General features: G+C 38.8%; 1 protein-coding gene across 2 annotated transcripts in view; it reads right to left on the reverse strand.

Annotated features, from left to right (window-relative positions):
- ST7 (suppression of tumorigenicity 7) overlaps positions 1-25,402 on the reverse strand; it is a 150,424-nt gene that overhangs the window by 25,969 nt on the left and 99,053 nt on the right. For both annotated transcript variants that reach the window (XM_061373028.1, XM_061373027.1), the window contains exons 8-10: positions 22,051-22,148; positions 10,561-10,675; positions 1,249-1,321 (exon numbers count right to left, since the gene is read on the reverse strand). In XM_061373028.1, coding sequence (XP_061229012.1) covers positions 1,249-1,321; positions 10,561-10,675; positions 22,051-22,148 — 286 coding nt within the window. The remainder of the gene's footprint in view (positions 1-1,248; positions 1,322-10,560; positions 10,676-22,050; positions 22,149-25,402) is intronic.

Here is a 25,402-nt window from a genome sequence, read left to right on the forward strand (position 1 = left end):
CAGAAAAAGGAAAAGCAAAAAGACCCAAAAAAACAACCAAACCAAAAAACCCAATGTCAAATTATTGTTGGAGGGTTTCTACTAAAAACAGGTTTGGGGAAGTTTTAGGGAGGTTCCCAACCCAATGCCCCTGGGTCAGGTTGGGATGGAAGCACGATGCAGCAGCAGTAGCAGATGGTCTACTGGCCGCAGCACCATTGAGGGTAGCATGCCCAAACTGTGGGCAAATCATCTGCCCCAGTGAATGAAAAACCAGACCATGCAATCTCTTTCTCACCTCACACCCCACGGCTAACTCCAGAGCTGTACTTGGCAGGCAGACACCACAGGGAAAGCTGTGACAACCTTAGCCCTGCCCTCCCAAGCTGGAGTCGCTGTGTAGGGAGGAAAGATGTTGCAGTAGGTACTGGCGATCTACAGGATAAAAAGAATGAAAGAAAATTACTTAGATCTTGATGTGTACATACACTTTAAAAGCAAAAACTGTCAGGACGTCAGTCAAGAAAATGGCTTTCCACTCTACTTGCTTTCCAACTTTAGGGAGGCATTCGACCCTCAGGTGCACAGACACAACTCTGCCTGGGATTTGTGTGAAGGCATCTGAGAGAAGAATTGGGATTTTTGAGCTTCATCTCACAAGGAGCTGAGCACACTTTCAGAGTGGGCCAATGCTCTCAAGTCCACAGGCATCAAGTAGATGTGCTCAGCACCTTGGAAGGTTGAGACCCAAGAGAAAAACATAACAGGAATGAGCAGATACTTGTGTCTCTAAAAATATGAACGTCATCTACCTCTCAGAATCCCTGACATGGTAACGCTAAATCCACCTGCTGCTATTTAAGTAGACAAGCAATCATCTAACAGCACTTGCAAAATGACATTGCTACCAGTGCATCCACATGTATTTATTACCTTTTTGTGGTGAGGTTTATACAAAGTCGAAGAGGTTCAGCCACACAACACCTTTTAGTTGCATCTTCATTATACTATCTAGGAAGCCAAAGCTCACCCAGAGAGTATACACAAAACTAAAAAAATAACTGAATTTATGCTATTTCTCTTTTTTTTCTGTAATATCTGAAGTGCAATGTTTGATCACTGCAATTTTTCCTTACATATAAAGTAATTTTATGAATTTACTGCAGGACTGAGTTCTCCTGCTAAGCCAGCAGATTGTTAGGGTGTGGGCTCAGCTATGAGAAATCTCAAGTTAAATCAGGAATTTTGCAGTGGTTCTTATGCACTTACTTGTCAGAGACAGCTCTGGCTTTGAGCAATGCAGCTGTGTAACATATTGTTGCTGATTTTGGTAAGCTTATATCTGTTGAAAAGAAAGAAAAAAGCAAACACGTGAAAATGTAGAAGTCTTCAGAAATAAAAGTGATTGATACTTTGGAGTATGCATGGCATACACAAAATTACTATGTGAACTAAGAATACTTTCTGATCATAGGATTTGTACTCCCACTTCACATGTATTTTTGAATTTCCACCAAATATGAAGGCTTTAAAACCTGTGTTAATGACTACTGGAACTGCTATTTAAGCAGCAGCTGGGCTCATTAGAGAACTAATTCAAAGAGTGGCATGACAGAGACATAATGAAAGAATTCATCACTTCATACATAAAGGTACAGGTAACCTGGAATACATTAATTTTTCCATAGTCCACAAACCATCTAAGTAATAGCTGAGGGCTATCTTATTCTCTCTTCTTGTTTTCATTCAGAAGTAGCTGTCTGAGTATGTGGCAGCTATACAAGTTAAGACAGCTACTCAAGTAATAATGGATTTGACTTGTAAGCAGACAACCATTAGATTTATTGCAGTTAAAGATCAACAGTAAAATAAAGTTTGCTTCTTAAGGAAATCTTGGAACAAAAGATTTACCAGTGTCTGGCCATTTATGCTATTCCAGAGACATACAGGAGCCATAAACCTGACTTAATCCATTAGTTCAACTTATATCTATTTTCTACCAACAGACTGGCACAAAGCTTCCAAAGGTATACATTTATGCCCACTGTTACAGAAAATTAACTTCACATTAGTAATCTACCCAGCAGACATATTACTGTATACTGACTGAAATATTCCAGCATGAAAAAGTTAAAGATTACAGCTAAATAAAAACCAAACAAAAAAAATCCCCCAAACCAACCCCCACTAAAGGCTGGATTCTGCAAACACTTCTGCACACTGCAATATTACAGCTTCCTATAGTAAACAGCAAATATGCACAAGGCACTGGAGTAGGCCCACTGTAAAACTGAGGAGCAGCTAATCTGACTATTCTTCCAAGAAACTATTTAGCTTTCAATTTGTCATTAGTGTTGATTAGAAAGATGAAATTATAGAGCTTGATAACTTTAGGGTTAAGGGAACCTTGTTATTTACTGAACCCCAGTGCCTTGCAAGACAGGGCTCCAAAAAAGCAGATAAAGAGGACAAGGAAGTCCTATCTCAGCAGTCACGATCTTTCACGTATTAACAAGCAACCAAACAGAACATTGTTTTGCTAGACAGGAAACTTTGCCAGAATAACTGAGGCACTTTGAAAATGCTACCTGTTAAATCCTCTCTATTGTCTTTTTATGCACTTGCACTTCAAGTATGAGACGAAAAGATCTTGTTGGATGCTCCCCTACAATATATTCCAATTATAATTTCACTGGAGTATGTAACTGTAGTGACTAAAGTAATTAAAATCAACAGCATGCCAAGCAGTCTGCATGACAGATATGTTAATTACTCCCCTAATAGCAGCTAGCTACAGACACAGATGTGAGCACATCTTCAATGACAGGAGGAGAACATATTTATAAGCACCTTAAATAATTTTGCTTATACCAGGTTTTCTTTAACATTGGGAGTTAAAAGTCATTTTCAGTGAACAGAAACGACTTTGCAGAACATACTGGTCTCTTCTGTCTTTCAGTACAAAACTTATTAATCGAATCATAAATGGAATGAAATGTAGAGGAATGGAAAAGAAAAAAGGAAAAAAAAATAAAAACCCAAAACCTGAAGAAAACCAAAGATGTGCTGTCATTTGTAAGGTTTTCAATTGGTTTATAGAATAGTTTATTTTCCTCTTACCTGTAAGTGTTTCTCTGGGCCATCAAGCCACAATTACCTCACATGAAATATTTTCCTCTCCATTAGTTCAAACCTAGTAATGTTGGTTCAGGATCTGACCTTCACAACATTTAGCACAGAACGAGATCTTCCTAGCAGTCCTTGGAACTGATTCTATGGTTCTATGAAATACATTTTCCATGCAAAAGACAAACTCTGCATATTAAAAAAGGACCAAGAGAATGTTTGCCTGGACTTCCTCAATTAATGCAGCAAGAGAACCACTACATTTTTCTATGTCAGAAGGAGCTGAAAAGTAGGAGGAATCAAGAGGTCTGCAGTATGAAGTGATGCAGCAGAGGATTTCCTATGCCAATGAAAGCTGCTTGCTCAATTTCATCAATGAAAGCAGGTATGCCAGTACAAGTGAGAATGACAGCAAGAAAATCTCAATTCAGCCACAATACACAATCCATGAGGTTAAACAATGAGACCACTCAACACACAAAACCCTTCTAATCACATGTAGAAAAGCTAGTTACTGCATCAGATCACTGATACTTGAATGGAGAATGTTTAGTGGATGTTGCATGGACTCAAGTTGTGAATATGAGTACAATTACTGGCTAAGAGATTTAGATATCATACAGTAGGAACTGAGCTTGATACAGGGTTAAGTATATTAAATCAGAACACCCTATCACAGAACAGTATCTTCTAGTAGGTAGTAAGTGCTCCTGAGCTGGAAACATCTATGCATATAGATTGCAGGATGATCCACAATGAACTGCTGGCACCTGTAAGGAAAGGCAATGTGGTGAGGTGAGATAAGGCTCAGGAACACATGAGTCATTCCTGCAGAAGAAATGGGATTTCTCAAGGAATGTTGTGTTCAAATATGATCACCCATGGTCAAGAACAACAAAAGTAAACAAAAAGACTGGACGGAAATAATGAAATAATGTCCGAGAGAAGATACAACTGTTTCCTAGGCATACCCACAAGGAACACCAGGAAATGAGAAGTGTTGCTTAGGTAAACGATAATGTTGGCATGTGAATGAACACTTCAGAATTTAGGCTGGAGATCAAAAGAAGGTTTTTGAAAAGGGATTTTTTAAGGCAGATTTCCAGGTAGAATAGTGGGGCAAACAAAATAGCTTATTCTAGAATGAAGCTTGCTCACCTCATGGAAGGGGTAGTATCATATAGTGAATGCAAACACAAGGGACCTTACCCACCCAGGAGGCCTCTTCCAGTACTATGCTCCTAACGAGCAAGCAGCAATTATTTAAGGATAATCTACAGTCCCTTAGAAATGGAAGAAATACATACAAATGGTAATGTTTAAATTACTATAGAGATAGTCCTCAGTAGGTCCATGCCTGTTTCCCTCCTAAAGTGTTTTGCTTTCTGTTTGCTCCATATTAGACCATAAGTATTTAGTTCAGCTATAGTCTGGTCTGATCACTCAGTACTTCAAAATTCTCATATAATTTAGGCTTCATCTCCAAAACTGGACCCTCATATTTAGAGAAAAGCATGAATCAATTGTGTTTGGTTACAACTTGCATTTAGCAAGGGAATCAAGCCTAAACTACCCCTAGAACAGGTCCTCTGTTAGGAACCAGAGTGAAGTTTTTCATAAATGACTGTGTCCGACTCTGTGAGCCATCTGGCAAAATATCTTCACATATACTGTTTCCCACCCTCATGTGATTACTTGTGAGCTCCCACAGTGTGCTGAAAGATGGGCCTGCTATTCTGTTGTCAAATCCTTTAGGACATTTTTGCCTAATAAGAACTGATGTGTCAATCTAAAAAAGGCTCTCTTTCCTTACTGCCTGTATCTTTAACAGTATTATAAAATAGTCTAGGCTCAATTTACTAGCATTTCCTTTTGAGTAGCCCCAGTCAGCTATAGGGAGGGCTGGGAAAGTTAATTGTTACTGTCATCTGCTTCATAAAGCAGCTGCTTATGAGAGTGAACTAATGGAAAGATGATACGGATACAGACTTTCAACCATAATATTGCTACTTCTCTGATCCAAGATACCCACAATATGCAATATATCATCTAAATAGGTCATGGGATCTACTGTTCTTATAAAATAGCAACTAAATAAAGAAATTATGAATCTGGATACGGACTGGTGTAACACTCCCTATCCAAGCCATCAGAAGACCCCAAATGTGAACACAGGCATGTTGCAATTGCGTTAGACATTAATAAATGCAAAATCTAATAAGTCACTAATCAGAAAATATTCCTAAATTTGACCCCAAAGTGTATGTTATTCCTAAGTCAACAATACCTATTTCTATGGGCTTAATTTTAGATAGGTGAACAGTTTTATCAGCATTAAGAGAACTTAAATATTTGCTGAAATCAGCTGTAGTTATGAGACCATAATTTGCACAGCAAGAACTGCTAGTTCTTCTCCATAGCAATAGAGAGAGACTACATTAAGCTGCTGGAATCATTCATATATTTCCAAATATGTAATTGGAAGTATATCAACTCACTGGACGAAGCTCTGTGAAGACGTGAAACAGAAAACAGTGGAATACAGGACTTATATTGTGCTGTGACTTGGGAGTGAACCCCAGCTCTGAGTTTTTCTCCTTCAGACTTTCTGTAGGCTAGTGTTTAAGTGATAGGCCAACACTTGCTCTGTCAGCACAGAACTCTCCCAGTTCTCTGCACTTGCAGGCTAGATTATCGTCTCTTGCACAGGTGGTAGAAAAATTGCTTATGGGAAAGACTGAATGCTCCAGCAAAGAAGTATGCACAGGCTAGATCAGTGATGACAGAAGAGAGATGCAGTCATCTATGAGGACACAAATATTAAGAAAAAAGTGAACTAAGATGATACAAATAGTTTAAAAGCAAGAGCAATGGGATGGAATTAAATAAAGGAAAGTATGAACAGAACGTCAGGGGAAAAACACTTTGTCAAAAAGATCTAGTATTGTGTAGTATTATGTCCCATGAGAATAGTCATTGCATTTTTCCACAAAATGTGGTAGAAACCATGCTGGAGGGAGCAAAACTATGAGCACAGTAATCTAATGTTCGCTTTGTGCTTGCAAAATTAAGCAGTTCTGATTCTCTGCATTTTGACATTCTTCCTCAGTGGTGGGAAACACCCCAAAACAAACACAAATACATATCTATGTATGTTAGGGCCTGGATTTTGGTCCCCTGACAGGACAGGGAGAACATTTCAATACAAACAAAAAGTGTTTATTTTGCCATGACCACAACGAAAACTTAAAACTCTTAAGTTACAGAAAGATCTCGACCGTCACTGCTGGTTGTAAACAATTCATATGCGGCTCTTGCTGAGGTGCTTATCTCAGTGACCAAGCAGATGTCAGCCCCTTTTATTCAACCAATTTCAATCCTAAATGCATATAGAGGGGAAGGAATAATTTCTCCTACAGGAGACTAGAAAGAGGAAGATTAGTATAATTAGTTTAGACTTTCTGTGCTGTTTCACAATCAGGAAAAACCAAAAACCCCACAGAATCATATGGCAAAAAAGCAGACCAGATGGCATGAACAGACACCTAGTTGATGCAGAGACCTAGTTGAAGTGACAAGTGATTTTGACAAGAGGGAAAGAGCTGAGTTCTTAGAAGCAGAAGCTGAAAAAGATGCAATGAAAACAAACAAAAAAAAAAGGACAAAAGAATCTTCTGGTATTGCTGTTACACAAAGTGGAGGTTTTACTCGATTTGCATCTCTTGAAGAAGGTAGACTAGGGTTTGATATAACCTTAGCTAAACTTTCTCTTTAGGTCTCACTTTCAAAGAAACAAAAAATTATAAAATAGTATGCATAAGGCAATGGTTGTTTCCATCCTGCCACTTGCTACATCTTTAACTCATAAGGAAACTCCTTTTGCATTTAAGATATCTACTCGGTTAGGTCCACCAGGTAGCATATCTTCTCAAAAATATAAAACATAATATTACAAGCAATGAAACTGATTGAGTGGAGCTGTGATCTCAAATACATACATACATACACACAAAACCCCTGGAGACCGTAGCTTATGTAATTGAAGAACCTATGCAATTAGTTCATCAATCTGCAACCATCTACAAAAGGAATACCTTCAAGTTCAATGTAAACAGAATTTACACATTTTATAAGTATGTAAGGACATGAAGAACATGGACAGAGGAGGACTGGAGACAGGAGAGTAATCCTGAATATGCTACATTTTAGAGAACCGATTTCTCAGCACGAACTGTTTGGATTCCACTAAACTGAAAGTATTCCAAGACAAAGAAGACTCTTTTTAAAGTGTTTCTTCAAAGGCCTACATTTTGATTTGACACTAATTTAAAGTAGGATTCTTTGAAGTAAGCTGTTACCAAATAAAAAAACTGTCAGAGCCTAAAGCAGAACGAGACCTTTTGTATTTAAACCCCATCTTCTTTCTATGTATCTTTTGGTCTAAATTATCTTCTCAAGTGAATTCTGGATTTGGCACTCTGTCTACATGGTGACATAATCTTCATCCTTCTTTGCAAGGGTGTAAGTGAAAGGGCAGTCTCTATAAGGTGTTCTTCCTGCAAACCAGAAGGCTTACAGTCTCACTGGAAAACATTGTCGTTTAAAAAAAGGAAGGAAGAACAGGTTCAGGGAGGAACCACTGCACCACTGTGACTAAATACACAGGCATCCATTTTTTTAAAAATCGAACTTTCAGTTCCAGAAAGGTCCAAGTTTTCACAGTGCCCAGGTTAGAGATAATAACAATCAAAGCAACCAGCTGCCCAGGGAAATGCACAAATCATTTGCTCTAAGCATCACAACAAGTAGACCTACACCACTGGAAAACAATCTGTTTAAAAAGCAAGGACAGAGGAGCAGAGAAATTTTATCTACTATGAATACCAGAAGCTTATTCCATCAAGAACAGTCTATTTAGCAGCCATAACTATTTCTGCAGTAAATAACATGGATATGTGTTAAATCAGAGCCAAAAATCTTTTCAGAATTCCAACAGTATTGAGGTCATCTGCACTCTATTGACAGACACTGAACTCTGAAACCATAATGATGTAGCTCAGCAACAGTGCATGCTGTCCCACTAATGAGGCCCTTTTTCCATGAATAATGAGTATGGACATCAGCTCTGTTGCCAGGTACATAATATAAACAATTTAACACATGTCTTTTGGTAAAGCAGTGTGTCTGCCTGCAAAGGTTGAGGTTTCACAATAATGTGATCCAACTTTCTAGCCCAGGGTGGGGGCAGACTGCTCAAGGAAATAATTTGTTCATATGTTATCAAAATACAATAAATCAGGTTTGGTCTTAGTCAAAAAAAGGCAGTGGAGGGGGACCAACAGAAACAGCAGATAGGAAAGTATAAATGAGTTCACTGTTTTATATTCTAATAAATCTTACAACACATGAAGCTGATGAGTTCTAAAATGAGCTGAGACTCCCTGAGATGGGCCTTCTGAGACTCATGAACTATAAGGGTTATACTGGTTAAGACTGTTTGCTGAGTCCTTGTATACACCTAGTGTATGCACGCACCCTTGTTTCTACATGACAAAGCATGAGTTGAAACTGAGGTTCAAAGTCAGAAGAGTTTTATTTTGAAAAGCCTCATTTGTTATATTTCTGATCTTAGTTTTGATTCTATCAGATGCTTTTAAGAAAACAAAACATGCCTTTGAGTTTTAGCAACTTCCATGACACCAAGTGCCACCATGGTATTGTTTAAAACTACGTTATCAGTGATTTAATATGTAAAAGTAGAGCCGGAACAGGAGTTTAGTTTGAGACTTGGGAGGGTATGGCTTAACTCCCTCTTCTGTCACAGTTCTGTTATCTCCCATGACTATTATCTCTAACTACATTACAGACTAGAAGGTGCCAAGATCCTGTGGTGCCTGGAGCAAAAAAAATGGGCATTTCTCTTTACTTGTGTCTTAATGAGCCAAAATAAAGTTCATGGGGATCTACACCTGTGTCACAGGAATACTGAAACACAGGATGCTACAAGAAGGGCTCTGATGTCACCACTTTAACTTCAACCACTTTGCTTCAACCAGACGAAGCACCTCCAAGATCTCTCCCAGGGTTATTACTGCTACTGGATGGCAGTACTCAAGGGCCTGGGTGACATTTTTATCTCTGCTTAGAATGATTCCAGAAAGAGTTTAAAACATTGCAGGCTGGACTGTTGCAGTGACTACAGCTGCCTGTAATCAGCTGCTTATTTATCTTGTGCTAAACAACTTCTGCTCTGCTACAGTCTGCTGCAGGGGCCTCAAATTCAGCAGTATGATTGTTAGTACCAAGCCAATGATTTCTTGCTAGCTTCATTAAAGTTTATCTTTTTTTTCCTAAGATGTTAGAAGAAAGCAGTTAGTACATACTCATTAAAAGCTTCTACAATTTTTTTGGTATACACTCCAAAGATTCTTTGCTTGTTAAGTACACAGGTGTGAGCACCCCAATAAACTTCTGCGCCATGCCCTTGCCACTGTTCCATGTGACAGTATGGGGCCAAGTACTGGGATTGGTAACAAGCTCTAACTGTTCAATTTTTTGGCACCCAGGCAATGCAGAAGGAAAAATTAAATTAAGAGGAGGCAGAAGCCACAGAGAAAAGAGTAGATGGAAAAAATGTCTAGTAAGACAGGAGTTGGAAAGTGGATGAGGAGATGTACCATGACCATCACTGCCCTGAAGAGAAAACTGGGACAGGTAGTTAGGAGAGGCAGAAAAGTATGCAAGTTGATGAATGCTGCTCAAGAGAACTGGACTGTATTCCTGTTTCTATCAAAAGTTTCTACGTAATACCAAGAAAACCCATTTAACTTAAACTAAACAAAGTATGCCAGTAGGCATTTCTTATGCTGTCCTTTTTCTGTTTGAGACCGTGGTGTCAGGAATTCAAGTTCAAAGGGCTAGAACTGAAGGCAGCAGGAGGTGTGATTTGAACATAAAAAGTGATGTAATGCTGCATAAACCAATGTTTACTGAAAAATGCTGAAAATTAATGCAAAAAGTTCATCTAATCTCCTGAGCTTTCCAGTTTTCCCATAAGACATGAAGTCTACTACTCACTACCCTGCTGTAAAGTTAAATCAATTAACGTCTGTAAAACACTTGTATGCTAGTAAATCAACATTCATGTCGAAGTCCACAAGGGAACTGATAATCCTTCCTTCAGACAAGGTTTGAACAGCATGCAATAAAAAGTCTGCAGAACCTAACAGAACTTTTAAACATCAACAGAAAGCAAAGAGGACTGAAGAGCTGCTAGTGAGTTCCATTATGCTGTACAATGAATTATGCATGGTCTGCCAGACAAAAAGTGCATTTTTAATTTTTTGAGTAAGGACACTGTAAAAGCATCCATGAAGCTTGTGATCAAGAGTTTGACTTGGAAGCATTGCTTCTGTGCTTACCATATAGAGAAAATACAAATATATATGAACTTACCATCATACTTTGCTAAAACTGCCTGGACATCTGCATATGCTTGCAGTTCCAACAAAGCCTCTAGCAGGTTTTCATGGATGTTGAACATGCTGAGCAGAGGAAACTCCTTCATCAGCTAAAATCAGTAACATAGGAAAGGGTTAGATTCTAACATGAAAAGGACTCGTTCAAAGTGCACTGAAATAACCACAGCCAATTTCAAACCCCTCAGTTCCCCTCTTCTTGAGTTTTTAATGGATACTGGGTCAGATTTCTTGACAAGACGGACTTTGCAAAGGATGTAATTATTCAAAGCCAGGAACGCAGCTGCCTGAATACGTAACTCTCCTTCAAGAGACTGAAGAGGCTTCTTCACAGTAGAGTTATCTTACCGTACTGAAAAAGAATCTTCAATAATGTAGCTTCTGTGTATCAACAGTGAGTAATCCAGCACCCCCCTTGTATATTAATTGATAGATAACCTCATAAAATACATTGTAAAACAAAGAGAAGAAGCTTACATATATGCGACTATATTGTAAAGTATGTGCTATCAGGATCTGTATAGATACTTTAGGACACAACTGCTATTGTGGCCAATAATAAGAAGGGTAAAGTTTAACACTGTAACTAAGAATCCATGTTGTATGACAAACTGAATGAAATGTGTAGTTAAAATAATCTAAAGTGCCTTTACTTTACAAACTAACCCTCTCAGAGACACCAGGGATTTGCTCTTAGACATCCTCAGTTTTGGTGTCTGCATAGATTCAAATGACTGAAGCTGATACTCTACTGCATCTCCTTTTTAAAGCCACACTTGCTAAGAAACATCCATGGTTTTTACTGCAGAATTGGTTAAAAAATATTTTTATTATCAGAATGATTCTCTAAAGAACTGAAGTGTTGAAAGATCCTTGCTTCCTTGTGTCCTCTTTATTGTTCTTATACCTTAATATGATGTAGGTTCAGCACAGAAAGGTTCCACACTGTGTGGAGCTGATATTACTGCTGTTCTTCAGGAACTTGCAGGGAACACTATGATATACAGTCTCTCCCAGACGGTTTGTGAGAACAGAAATAGTGTAACAAGTGAAGTAAAGATAATGATTCAAGGTCAACCTTGCTCCATTTGAAAATAACAGACTGGACCTGAAACATCTGTCACTTAATAAACCTACCTCTGAAGACAGAAATACAGAAACTGATGAGAATCCGAAAATCTTAATATCACAAACAGACAACATAAACAAAAAAGGCCAGAAATAAGAAGGGTGGAGAGTCACCAAGAACCTTAGAAAATAAGAAACAGGTAATACACTAGACCTTCTTCACTCTGTTAAGGAAGAGACCTTAACAGGCAATCACAGATACAAAGCACAGAGAATTTCTTCTTAGCATTAACGCTCTGGTATAAGCTAATATAAGAACTATTCTGACATTAAGGGATAAGTCTGTCTAATTTAGCTCTTTGGATAGTATTGACTTTGCTGCACTTTGAGGATTATTAAAGTATCAAAGGCAGGGACGGCAGTCCTTTGTTCAACTGATTATGTAAGTTTCTGGTGGTAATCATGATTACTGAGACAAGGAGTTGAAAGAGCTCACTGAATTTTTGATGCTAATGGCATGGGGATGGCCATCAAGCTCCTGTTTCCAACGGTAGGAGCTGAACTTGTGAAAAAGAGCACAAACAAAACTGCAGAGTTTGCAGGCTTTTCTCTTCCTTCATTTTACAAAAAAAAAAAAAACAGACCACAGGCCTTAGTGCTCCTCTAGGCAACTGGAAGGATTTGACAATAAAATAAGAAGTTTAAGTCACTGCTCATGAAAAAAAATAACTGCAGGTGAAAATTCACATAGCCGGATTCATCAGTTAGGGATCCATCATACATCCTACTTCTCTTCATTCTTGTCCTTACTCATGATTGCGTTTTTAACAGAGGGAGCTACTATTTGGCAGGAAAAAGCATGACAGAACCTGGCCCTACGTGAACAGTGATCGAAGGTTCAGAATGAATATATTACAAAGAAACCTTTCCAAGGGATTACAAAGATTATCCCAACTCACTGAGAAGGAATAATGGCTGGCAGAATAAAGTTCCCTCCATCATTGAAGAAAAGGGAAGAGCATCAACTAGTTATAGATGAATTGTGGCCAGTAAAAGCTCTTACTCTGGTTCTCCGTTTCACATAGACATCACTCACTAATCATTCTTTTTTTTTTCTATTTTAATTAGGTTCTGTCAGAGTGATAAACCCTGCCTAAGACACCAGCATAATAAAGGTCACTTTTTGCACTGCCAGGACTCCAAACTGAGAAGTGTTAATAGAGGTTTCATCTGTGAAAGGTCAAATGTTAAGAAGTACAACCAGTTATTAGGAACTCAGTTGATATTGTAGCTGTACAAATAAAACTTCTCCAAATATCCACTCGAACACTGACTGTGCACAAACAACAGCATGTTTGTTACTAAAAAAAAAAGAGGACATGAACTAATTTCTCTGTCATTTCAAGATATATAGTTTTCACTGCAAATAACTTTCAGTCACAGTAAAAATTTGTTTTTTGAGAAACTTCCCAGAAAGTAAAGCCACTCAGATGGAAGAATATCACTGGGGAAATAAAACAATGACACAAAGGTTGCAACACAGGCCTGCTAAATAGTCAGGGCAGGCCACACACTGAATCATGCTGAGGAGCAAAGGAGAGAAGGCCATAAGCCTGCTCCCCTCCCTTCAGATGGTAAGTAAGTCTGGCTCATACTCTGCAGAGAGATGCAAAGATGGGCATGTTATCCCTGAACACAGTATGAAGAATGCACCCTCGAGTTCCCCAAACCTGTACAACATTGAGCTCTAATGTGGACTCCAGTTTAAGATGCACAGACCTCACTCTAAACCCAAAGACTTTTTTCTGTCCAATAAACACTGTGACCAACTGGACTAAACACTGAAGTGACCAGAAGCTTCCATTTAGTTTGGCTTATCAATTTTAATTCTCATTATGTCTTTACTGTAACCTGACAAATGTTTTCGAGTGGCAAGCACTGCACTCCAAGAAAAAATGAAGACTCTGTTACCATCTTTCTCCACACCTTAAGATATCAAGAGACAGCCATCAAACTCAGCTATAGCTTTTCATGTGAACATTACTCAGGACTAAAAGATTCATTATCATAGAATGGTTTGGGTTGGAAGTGACCTTAAAGATCATCTAGTTCCATCCCCTCTGCCACAGTCCGGGACAATTGTAAAATTCCAGTTAGTTGGTTTCTGAGCTGGTATGAAAGAACAGTGGTTCACTGAGCAAAGCTTGTTTTCATACCATATGAAACCAGATACCACATGGCTATCCATGTATCCCCTTTTTACAACATAAGGATATTCAAACAGCTACTGAACATATCACACCAGATCTATGTTCACAAGGCTTTTACTTTAAAATTGTATTGGTCAAAAGGCCTTCTAGTGATGAAATTCAGACCTGGAGCTGGGTTAACCCCCATTCTGTCCTAATTGCTCTGCATGCTTTGGGGGAAAATAGGTACATCTGTAGAAAGTGGAAGTGCTTTTCATGAAAAGATTCATTAGGTATACTGCAAATACACAAAAATGGTAGCTTTTGCAGATAATTAATAACTTTTATATTTTTTTTAGATAAACAATGTTTTGGGAGTATAAGTTTGCAGAGAAATTCTCGAAGTAAGTCTGACACAATTGGTATCTTATCACTAGTCCTGGAAGGATCAGATTTCCACTCTCACTCCAACCCATATTACAGAGTGCAGGTTCAAAGGTTTTGTGATGGATATGAAAACGTGATGATCACAAAAAATGCTTTACAGTACAAGGAAAGCCACATCTGATTTATTGGATCGGAAACAAGCTTTATCTCCCAGAGAACTGTTTAATGAAGAGGGTTCCCTTCCCTGAGAATATTTCAGTCACCAGCACTTTCTCATTTACATCTAATTTTTGAAACATTTTCAAGGAATGTAGCTTTAACTGTTGCATCCGTTCTTCTCCCTCTGCTAACATTAACATCATGCGTCAATTAGCTATGATACATTATTTGTGTAGAAAACAGATCTAAGCTACAGTTTATGACTATAACTAGACTGGACTCAAGGGAATACGGAGGTGGATAAATGAATGATATTATTTATAACCTGGTGTTGACACATTCATTCTCCATTTGCATTATGGATGTATGCATGGTCACATATTTTATGGGCAGTGCATGCAACCATTCATTGCTGCTTATACTTATATCTTCTCAAACAAACACATTTTAGATCAATGTATACAATTGAGTGCATTTGTAAACATGAAAAATGAATTCAACTTAAAAAGAACAAACAAAACAATGCGCAAATAAGGAAAATTCAGTGCAATCAGTGAAACCGTTACAACCTTAATTCCTAGTGTATCTATTCCCAAAGTGAGTATCTCAAATGGTAAAATCTGTCCCCTAAAAGAGGACTGACTGAGGCTGCCATCTTCCAGCTGCAGCTGTTTACCACCACTGAAGAATCAAGCACACAGTATGGATAGCACTGTTATTTTCACAAGCACTTCACGTAACTGCTTTCTGGTATATGACTTGTAATCTGTAAGAACTGTTAACTGACAAGGGAGAAAAGGCATAACTCTAAGCCATTTCTGAGTAGAAAACCAGAAACCTCAATTTCTGTGGGCTTCATTGTCTACAGCTGAGCTTTTGGATGTCTAAGCTCTGACTGAAGATTAACCTGGGCTTGAAGCATTTGCAACACGTACATGCTGACTCTCTGACACACTAATGCTTAAGTTTTCCTCCTGGCCAGCTCACCTGGCAGGAACAGAAGCATCATCAGCAGGCTAAGGCTGGCACACAAAAAGTCTCTATTAACAATGTCAGATGCTTAAAAATTAGACTTAACTCCTGGCCCGAAAACTGCAACTCATTCCAGCATGGTGTTTTTGTGAGTGAGATTAATGTGATGTAAACAGACACTCTCATAGCTCTCATAGCTGGAAAATGATCTGAAATAAACTGGACCTACCTGAATTAAAGTTCTGCTTCATTACAGCAAAGTAGAATTCTAATATTTAACACATCTCTCTATATGCAGCATTCCTTTTGACAAATAATCACTATTTTCTTTGAAAGCAGCTCCACAGTTACTCTTGCACAGCTCTGAGAAGAAGGGAACTAAGAAGCGAAATCTGCCAGATCCTGTTCTTCTGGAGCTTGGAAAAGATTAGCAGTAGGACCTACATATTTTCATCTGTGTGTGGAATTCAGGGAATTTGACATGTCATCTAGTGTTGAACTTCAGAGTGTCAGAAAAGAGACCCAGATCCAGTCTCCACTAATTGTGGAATGGCACATGTATAAAATTTGCTGACATTCCATTTATTATTTGCCAAATGTGAATTTAGTCCTAGTGCTCTGTAATATTCACAGATAAGACTTCTTTTTAATGTAATGTTACCAATGAGTCAATAAAGTGGAAAATATCTTACTGAATATGTAAAGTCTAAGGAAATATGCTAGAACATGCAGCCTTTATGTTCTCTCTTAATTGGAGGATTAAAGCCTTCAGAGTATGACTTGAGTTCTTTAAGGAACATAATTATGAAAATGCTGTTATTCAGACTGTGTTGTAAAAATGCATGTATTTCAGGAATTTTTAAGGCAGACGTGGAATTAAGAGCACAAGTTGTTCCAGATGTACATTTATTAGCTAATCCTTGCCTCAAGCACAGAAGTATTTGCGAGAAAGAGGGTAGCTGCAATACAAGTAGCTGCAGAAGTATGTTGTTAAAGAGCTAGAGATCATTACATCTTTATTAGCAATTAGTAATCTCTTTGTTTCACACAGCTCGATAATTCAAGGTGCAGAACACTGCCCCAGCACCTCTTACCCAAGAGGAAATCAGCAATGCACACAACGATACAGAATTGAAGAAAATATTGAACAGAAAACCTTATTCAAAGCCCAGCAAAAGAGGTTGTCAGGAAAGTTATGCTAGCTTTGCAGAACCATCACACTGGCAAAAATCACTAACACCACTGGTCATAAAAAGATAAAAACCCAACCTACCCATATTGCTGAACTTGATTTAGTATGGCCGAGTACCCTTTTTAAGCCTTCAAGTGACATAACCATTTTAAATGCTCAGGGCAGCCCAACTATTTAAAGAAATTACCATGCACCCCTTTGATGTCCATTTAGCACTCTAACAGTAGAAGCTGCTTAGGTACTGATAATTCCCTGGTGTCTCCTGGGGCACAACTACACACTTAGAGTCTACAGGTGGGTACCAAGATGAACGCATAAATACATCTAACTGAAATACACTCAGCAAAGTTCTCAGAGCTAGGTACATAGAATTAGACATCTAGATCCTCTACTGTAGTCTGAAGAGTAACTTCTCAGGAGATGTGACTGATCCCAGAAATAAAATGTACTTTTCTGACCCTTAAAAAGCATTTTTGTTTCTATCCTTGCCCAGAACTGAGAAGAGACCCAGAAAGTTGCTTCCCTCCCTAAACCTCACTCACCTGCAACTAAAGCTGCTAAGCATGGGGCAAGTTGCAATTCCACTGTGTCTCAGAAAAGTATACTTGTTAAGACCATAAAACAGACATGAGGGGAGCACAGGGCTATGGGATAGGTGATAAAAGACATTCTAGAATGAGTTTCTTTCATGTTCTCTCTGACAGGGGAAGCAATTAAGAGCTTCTGTTCACTCTGTCCACTAGCATGCTCCAGTGATAGGACAAGGGGCAATGGGTGTAAACTGGAACATAGGAGGTTCTATGTGAACATCAGGATAAACTTCTTTACTGTGAGAGTGACAGAGCACTGGAACAGGTTGCCCAGGGGGGTTGTGGAGTCTCCTATGTTGGAGATATTCAAGGCCTGCCTGGACAAGCTCCTGTGTGATGTACTCTAGGTTACCCTGCTCTTGCAGGGGGGTTGGACTAGATGATCTCTTGAGGTCCCTTCCAACCCTTGGGATTCTGGGATTCTGCCTGCCACCATTCCCTTTCCTAAATGTACATCGCCTTTCAATGAAAGCCTGTTCCACAGTCCTTCAGAACAATCCCCAGAAGCTTGAATTAATTTAATAATTCACTTTCTTGCATGGTACATTTTCACCTGGATATTCCAGTAACCCAATGGAGGGAAATAACTGTGTCATTTCTCCTAAATTCAGTAGAGCAGTCACTGATCCAGTTGTCCACAAAGTACAGAGAGAAGCACCTTTGCGCACCCTCCATATCCTCCTGTTTTTTAATCAATAAAAAAACCACGAAACACAAGCCCCACACACCTGTGCTTTCTGCTAATGAAATAGTGAGGGAATCTTCAAAGAGCAGACAGAGAGCAGCTGGTACAAAAGGCTACCTTTGCTGGTCAGCATGTAACTACTTGGCCTGCAATGCTGTCCACTGTAAAGATTCAACGTGAAGGTATACTGGGGATTCCCTACAGCCATCATTAAGGCCTTTCACCTCTGCATACACCAAATTTGCCAATGTCATTTAGAATAAACTTGTTTAAATCCTTTTAACATACTCAGCATAACAAATAAAACAACCAGCACTGTAGTCTTTCTCCTCAGGGACAGTAAAAGAGATCTAGTTCCCTCACAGACTGTATCATGCTCTGTAGAAACAGGAATAAAACTGGAGTAACTCTGTTGACTGGAGTTCTTCCAACAATACACTAATCAAAATGAGATCACAAGTGAACTCAATATATACAAACAGTGACAGCTGCTGGTTTCTATAGCAAAATATAGTAAATAATCATCATCACAAAATAAAGCAAAAGCAACACCTATTTATGATGCAATTACATGCTTCCATGAAAATTTCAGGTTCATAATTCTCATCAATTCAACTCAACTCAGCTAGATGACATCCAAGCAGCCAAGCCAGCACCAAAATACTATCTCAAAATTAATCACAGAAGCAACAGAAATTCCTAACCTATTTTTTTAAATTTAAAAAACCCTGGGTTTGAACAATTTTAAATAAACTGGTTTTAAATATAGAATCACAGAATCATAGAATAGTTAGGGTTGGAAAGGACCTTAAGATCATCTAGTTCCAACCCCCCTGCCATGGGCAGGGACACCTCACACTAAACCATGCCACCCAGGGCACTGTCCAACCTGGCCTTGAACACTGCCAGGGATGGAGCATTCACAACTTACCTGGGCAACCCATTCCAGTGCCTCAGCACCCTTACAGTAAAGAACTTCCTCCTCATATCCAACCTAAACTTCCCCTGTTTAAGTTTGGACCCATTACCCCTTGTCCTGTCACTACAGTCCCTAATGAAGAGTCCCTCCCAGGCATCCCTATAGGTCCCCTTCAGATACTGGAAGGCTGGTATGAGGTCTCCACGCAGCCTTCTCTTCTCCAGGCTGAACAGCTCCAACTTTCTCAGCCTATCTTCACATGGGAGGTGCTCCAGCCCCTAATCATCTCTGTGGCCCTCCTCTGGACTTGTTCCAACAGTTCCATGTCCTTCTTATGTTTAGGACACCAGAAATATCTTCAATACAGTATTAAAATATTATTTTCTTATCAGCAGTGTATATAATCATAACACCAAAAAAACCCCAACCCATACAACCATAAAATCAAAACCTTATCTAAGTCACCAACAACTCATTTTTTTTCCATTAAGGTGTTTTAAGCAGGATCTCAGTCTTTTTTTTTGTATAAAATTCAAGTAAGACAATCTAATCCATCAGTAATATCCTCAAGATGGCCTCACGTATGCAATGAATTAAACATTCTGAAATATTTTATTTTTTCAAAGTGGCAAAGACTCACTACATCCCAATATTTCCCAGATGGTGTCATGAACCTCTTAACACTTCATTTCCATCTTGTTCCATGTCTTGAGAAACCTGTTTTCAATCTTTCAAACACAAACAGGGCCTCCGCCCTCTGTCCCCTGATGCTAGATTCAGCAGTCCCCAGCCAACATGTTCTTCATATTTTTTTAGGGTGAATAAATTCATCTCCTCCCTCACCAATCACACAGAAACATTCAATGACATATTCATGTTCTTTAAACTTCTTCATAAGTGTATTATTTACATCTTCTATAAAGAAATGGAGGATACACATTCATCAGAAATAAGTAGCTCCAAGTCAGTCTAAGCAAAGTATCTGCAAAGCTGACTTGACCCCACTCTTGCTCCCAGTGTACTGGAGTTGTGACCTAGAGAGATTGCTGCTTTTACATGTTGTCTAGAGACCTGCTAATTCTCAGCTCTGCTTGCTCACAATGAAGAGCTCTAGAGGTATCTCAATTCAGTTCTGAGAATTTGGCTTATTGTCTGCGTGTGGAAAAATACAGAATACACTGATCTGAGCTGAAGCTCTAGAACCTGAAATTCTATCTTTATACCTCCTTTGTCCTGCATCCAGTCCTTTCATTTTAGTAAAACATTCCTATTGAGAAGATCATTTTCTGTCCTTCGAGTGTCTCACAAATGATGACTTTGGCTCTCTGTTTTTGAGATCCACATTATACCTAAATTCAACCATACACAATTTTCTTTCTAGTGACAAAATGAGCCATTCATTTACATCAAAACTTTCTGGGTCTCACTTGCATATGAAACATAGGACTTTCCCTAGAGGGACCACCCAAGTTCTCTAAATCCAGTGCTCTGCATACAGAATTAACCACGCATACTGACATCAGCAGAAGAAGGCTTCACAGAGTATTTTTTCCACATAGCCCTATCAACAAATCACAAAACCTATCCAGCAGCCCATAGTTAGCTCCAGAAGTTGACATAATTATGATGTGTGACATTTGAATGTTAAATCAAAATTTTATCTTTCCTGTATATTAATGCCAGAACTTAGAATTCCAGTGTTTGTCCCTGAACATCTCAGTATTTGTCCCAGAGTGCCTGTGCAACAAAAGTCATGAAGAATCAGTAGAGCTGGCTGGACCAAAACCAACATCTTTGAAATCAACATTGTCCCTTCTGACCACAAGACTGCAAAAACAGGTCATTCTTCCTCATCCCTCTTTCTCACACTCCTAGCTGTACATGGCTGGGTTTTCGACAAGTTCTTTTTCAGCACCTCTGCCTGGGATATTTAGTCTAGTGATTCTGGGGAGTGAAGTTGTGCGCCTGAAAAACCCCAGATAGAGACAGGAAACAAAGTTACTCACCACTTGCCATCTGGTAGATTATTTAGGAGGAGGACCTGCATTACTATGATGATCTCTGATCAATGTTTTCAAGAAACATTCCTGTGTGCCCCGGTTCCAGGAGAAGATGCTGGGTGCTGGATTCTAAGCTTGCAGACTTACATGGCCTATTGCCACTGATGTAAGCACCTCAGCTCCAGAGAAAGTCACTTGACTTTTTACACTAAAATTCCCACTGACTTGCAGTGAGAACTTCCCTTTTCACTAGGCAAGTTTCAGGATCATTCATCTGAGCTGCATAAAGCACATTTTACAGGTGCTTCATTATGGTCTGGGACTCCATTTTGTGCATTTAAAATCTAGGTCCTTCAGCTTAATTTGTAGAACTCTACCTTCTGCTAGATTCATCTCTACCTCACTTTTGTGGGAATTAGAAAACCAAGTGTAAGAAAGGAGGACACAGGAAACTGGTAAGCAATTCTACCATCATCTGTTCTGAGTTCTAGGACTCCATTCCTCCTTCTGTCACAGACGTCTTACTTCAGGTGAGGCAAGTCACTGCCTCAAAGAACTTTGTTCCTAATCTGCATCCACTTGAAGAAATGCTAGGCATTTGCAGCTATATCTAAACTTGAGCATTTTACACACCTGAAACACATACAGTGCCTTATGTGGCAGCTGCCCCTCCTGCCATCCCAAAAATGTTTGGTGTTTCAAATTTGTAGCTTTATAGCTTACTGACTTGAGACTACCATGGTAGCTCCCCTGCTTAAAGAACAGGGATATAGTAGAACAGGGATATAGCCATCCCGCATCTCAGAGGAAAACCAGTTCATTATAGATTAATTACTTGGGCTAGACTTCTCAGTAATAGGCTTTGCATGAATAAATAACTCTGTCCTTGGGTGTGAACAGTGTAATATAAATAAGGCACAGAGCCAAACTGCAGCTTTGGAAGGAGCAAACAGAATACTTAAGACCTGTTTATTAAGTTAGCAGCATTCATAACATGCTTCAGAAAAAATGTTAGGAACTTCATGATCAAACAATAAAAGACTGTACTCCACTGCACATGTACCAGAATAGGAAAGACAGTCTGTATGGACAACTGTCCATCTGGTATTTTACGACTTCATAGTACTGCTTTTGCAACCTAGCAAATAAATGATCTTTTAGCTTAATCTTTATGTATATTATCCACACAAAATTACTATCAGCAGTGCTCTGTGCATCACGAATGGATGTTAACCTGTAAAGCAAATGTGTATGATTTCTAGCTACTATTATCTAAATATCACATGCGAAACAAATCCAAACTCACATCTCTCATCATTTTCACTGCTTCCCTGGTCCTTCCCAGCTTTCTTGCACACATTGCCAGCCTCCTCTTAATATAAACTAACACATTGGTGTCCCTTCCTGTATAAGAGGAAAAAGAAACAGTATTAAGACAAAAAAATTAAAAACAAAGTTTCATTTAATATTCCAGTACAAAATGAAACACAGTTTTCTTGCCATTTTTTATTAGCTATCATCAATGTTCTCACAATGATTTTAATAAAAAATTACCAAATTCTACTGATTTAGATGTGACATAACATCACTGAAATCAGTGGAATTACTCCAGATATTCAGTGGTATAAATAAGGAACCATGTGTTGGCCTTACACCTATGACATAAAAGCAGATCTGAAGGTACAGAGAATGCTGCAGGTTATAGACCATCAAGTAATCAATCAAGGCAAGGAGAACCCCTACGAAGTTAATACTGGCACAAAACTCTGTGGTCACACACAGCATTAAATGACTTACCCATTCACATACATGGATAAGACAAGAACATCCATGAAAATGCACATTATATCCAGCCTTTTTTTTTTTTTTTTTTTTTTAACTCATGATGTATGTGCTTGTTAATAGGGGAGGCAGCAAAACAAATCCTCATCCTCTAACAGTCTTTTTCTCAATGATTGGAAGAAAGTAAGTATACCCTGCACTTTCTGTTTACAAAGCCTTTACTTGTTACCCAATTACCATCTTCAAATTCCTCACTTTGCTAGTTACGGATAGCAAAGTAACACATTCCAGATATAACAGTCCTATGTGCTGGAAGATGCCCTACCAGCAAAGATGACATAAACTAAACAGCTGCAATAACTGCTCTCTTGGAGAATTCTTACTTGTTTCATTTCTCATTCTCTTCCCTGTAATTCCAATCTGAACTCCCAACATGCTTCTGGACCATCAGGAAATGAGCAGACAGCTAATCATCTATAAAATTACATTACTGTAAAAATGTAAGACACCTGCTACAAATGATCTTTGTTTATAGCATGCAGCCTGCAAAGATTTTAGTCTGTTCCTAACATTTTCAAGTCTGTCATAATAAGAACAAGATGTACACTAAAAACATTCCAAGTTCCTACAAATTGTTCTAAAACTGTGATTACAAGTTTCAGTCAGGTTAAGAAACAGGTTGAAAGGTTTGACTTTAGAAGCAAAAGTAAGTATGAGAGGGAAGGAATTTCTTTAGCTTATGTAATTCCTTGTATCTGTATTGACTCCTGTTGATTTAAAAACCAATTTATTAGCTACATCTGTTTTAACATGTTTATGTAGTGAAACTAAGAAGGTATACACTTATGTGTATATATATTATACATTATTGACTGATGGCTTGGCTTCATGAGCAAAGATTTGGGAAGGGCTTTAACCATGCTTACTACAAGCATGATGACCAAGGGCATGTGGGATATGCAAATCTGATTGGAAAAAAGGGTGCTAAGGCAATCAGGAAGTGTCCGACCAGGACTGTCATCTCCTGAGCGATCTTGAGCTACCCATGCGCTGGTCCGCCTGCATGCAAGGTTGGATCTGCAGCTTCCCATGCACCTTGTCACCTACCATTTCGACCCTCACCTGTCCATTACAGACAAGTGATAGTAAGCCCTTCCAGCCTGCGCAGTGGATTTTTTAGGTGAGGCGCAGCTTGCGCAGAACTGACCCTACCCTTTACACCTGAGGTTTAACTGGCATGGCCTAGCAATCTAGGATGGTGACAGCAAAGTCCACAGGTCATAGGTTTTGTAAGAGTGTCCTTCTCTTCGATGGAAGACCATACAAGGCTAGACGAGCTCCATTATACATTATGTAGTGAAACTAAGAGGTATACATTTCAGGCCATGCTTCTTTTCAGTCTTTTCAGTAAGAATGGTCAAAATTTACTCACTATGAAATCAAGACAACCTTTCAGGCCAAAATTTTCAGAGGTGAGTAATGATTTAGGGTGCCTAACATTGGCCTCCTTAAAAAGAAGATTGCCCATGCTTTCTGTAAACTAGCATCTTTTGAAAAAGGCTAAGTTGGGTAGTCAAAGTCATTATTTACTCTTACAATTCATGGTCTAATGTAAAATACTGTATGAAGGAGATGAACATGTAAATTAACAGAAACATAGAGCAATATACTGCTGTTCAAAAAATTACATTGTGTTTTTCACTGTAAAGTTGAGATGCCCACTTTCATCCCAAAGTCAACTTCAAGGGCCAGAAAAGGAACGACAGACATCTCAAAACCAAGGAACTGCAACACATCTGTCCATGGTCCTCCCTCTCTAAACAGAGACGACCTCTTCACATTTGCCAGCCATGCAGAAGTCCAGCATATAATCAAGAGAATCCTACATGAAACCCCTGTGTCCAAGGCACCATCTGAGGCTGGAAGTTCTCTAACTCCTCTGGGCACACACTAACATTATTAAGGGGAGACTGGGTGACACAGAGAAGTATGACCACCTAGTCCCTTCTGAAGCCACAATCAGAGCTGGCAGTCACTTTTCAGCCCCTCCTGCTCTGTGGCAATGCATTTAATTTGGCAATTCAACTGGTTACCTCTTCTGCTGTCCTGCTGAAGGTTCAGAGTATCAAATTTAACGATGACAGTAGCCACCCAGCACACACAGGTTACAAAAATACCATACTTATATGCCTGTACAAACTTTGTCAAGTTACCTTGGACATAAGCATTGTGAAAGTATTTAATTACTCTTATTGCGTACTGTTCATAGAATCGCTGTTATTTTCTGCACTCAGGATGGATTGAGTGCACAAATTAAGGTTTCACAGACGACCATAAGCCTACTACAGGCCGAAAATCGCTTCAAGGGCTCAGCTGCTCTATATTTTTATTTTCAAAAAAAACACACAAATCATCCTAAATATAATTTTATAACCAACAAATGTTTGAAACACTATCCCCAAGCTTTATAAAACCTCAGGTTTTTAGACACAGACTTGTGTACACTTTTGAAACCAGAGATCACAGACAATTTCACTATGTACAATTTTGATTCGCAATCTTCAAATTATGTGATAGCCAGAGGCTCTGAATTCAGGTCCTGAAATCTTGAAGATGCCCAAAGTATGTTAGTGCTTCTACTTCTTTTTTGCCTGAGGTAGCCATTTAAGACTAGAAATAGCCTAGACTGCTTTATTTTTTATTCATTTACTAGCAGTGAAGCCTCATGTATTTTCTTATGTTTAAAAAGCATGTAATAAATATCATCACAGCAGCTAAACCTGCTTATTCAGTTTCTTTTAAATATACCTTCAATTAGAGCACTGTGTTATTCCAGTTGTTAATTTTTATGTTTCTGTGACTTTTCGTGATGGATG

The sequence above is a fragment of the Neopsephotus bourkii genome, unplaced genomic scaffold (genome assembly GCF_033783945.1).
Source record: "Neopsephotus bourkii isolate Nb327-2 ecotype Australia unplaced genomic scaffold, CSIRO-AGI_Nbou_v1 NB_1624, whole genome shotgun sequence".
NCBI lineage: Eukaryota > Metazoa > Chordata > Aves > Psittaciformes > Psittacidae > Neopsephotus > Neopsephotus bourkii.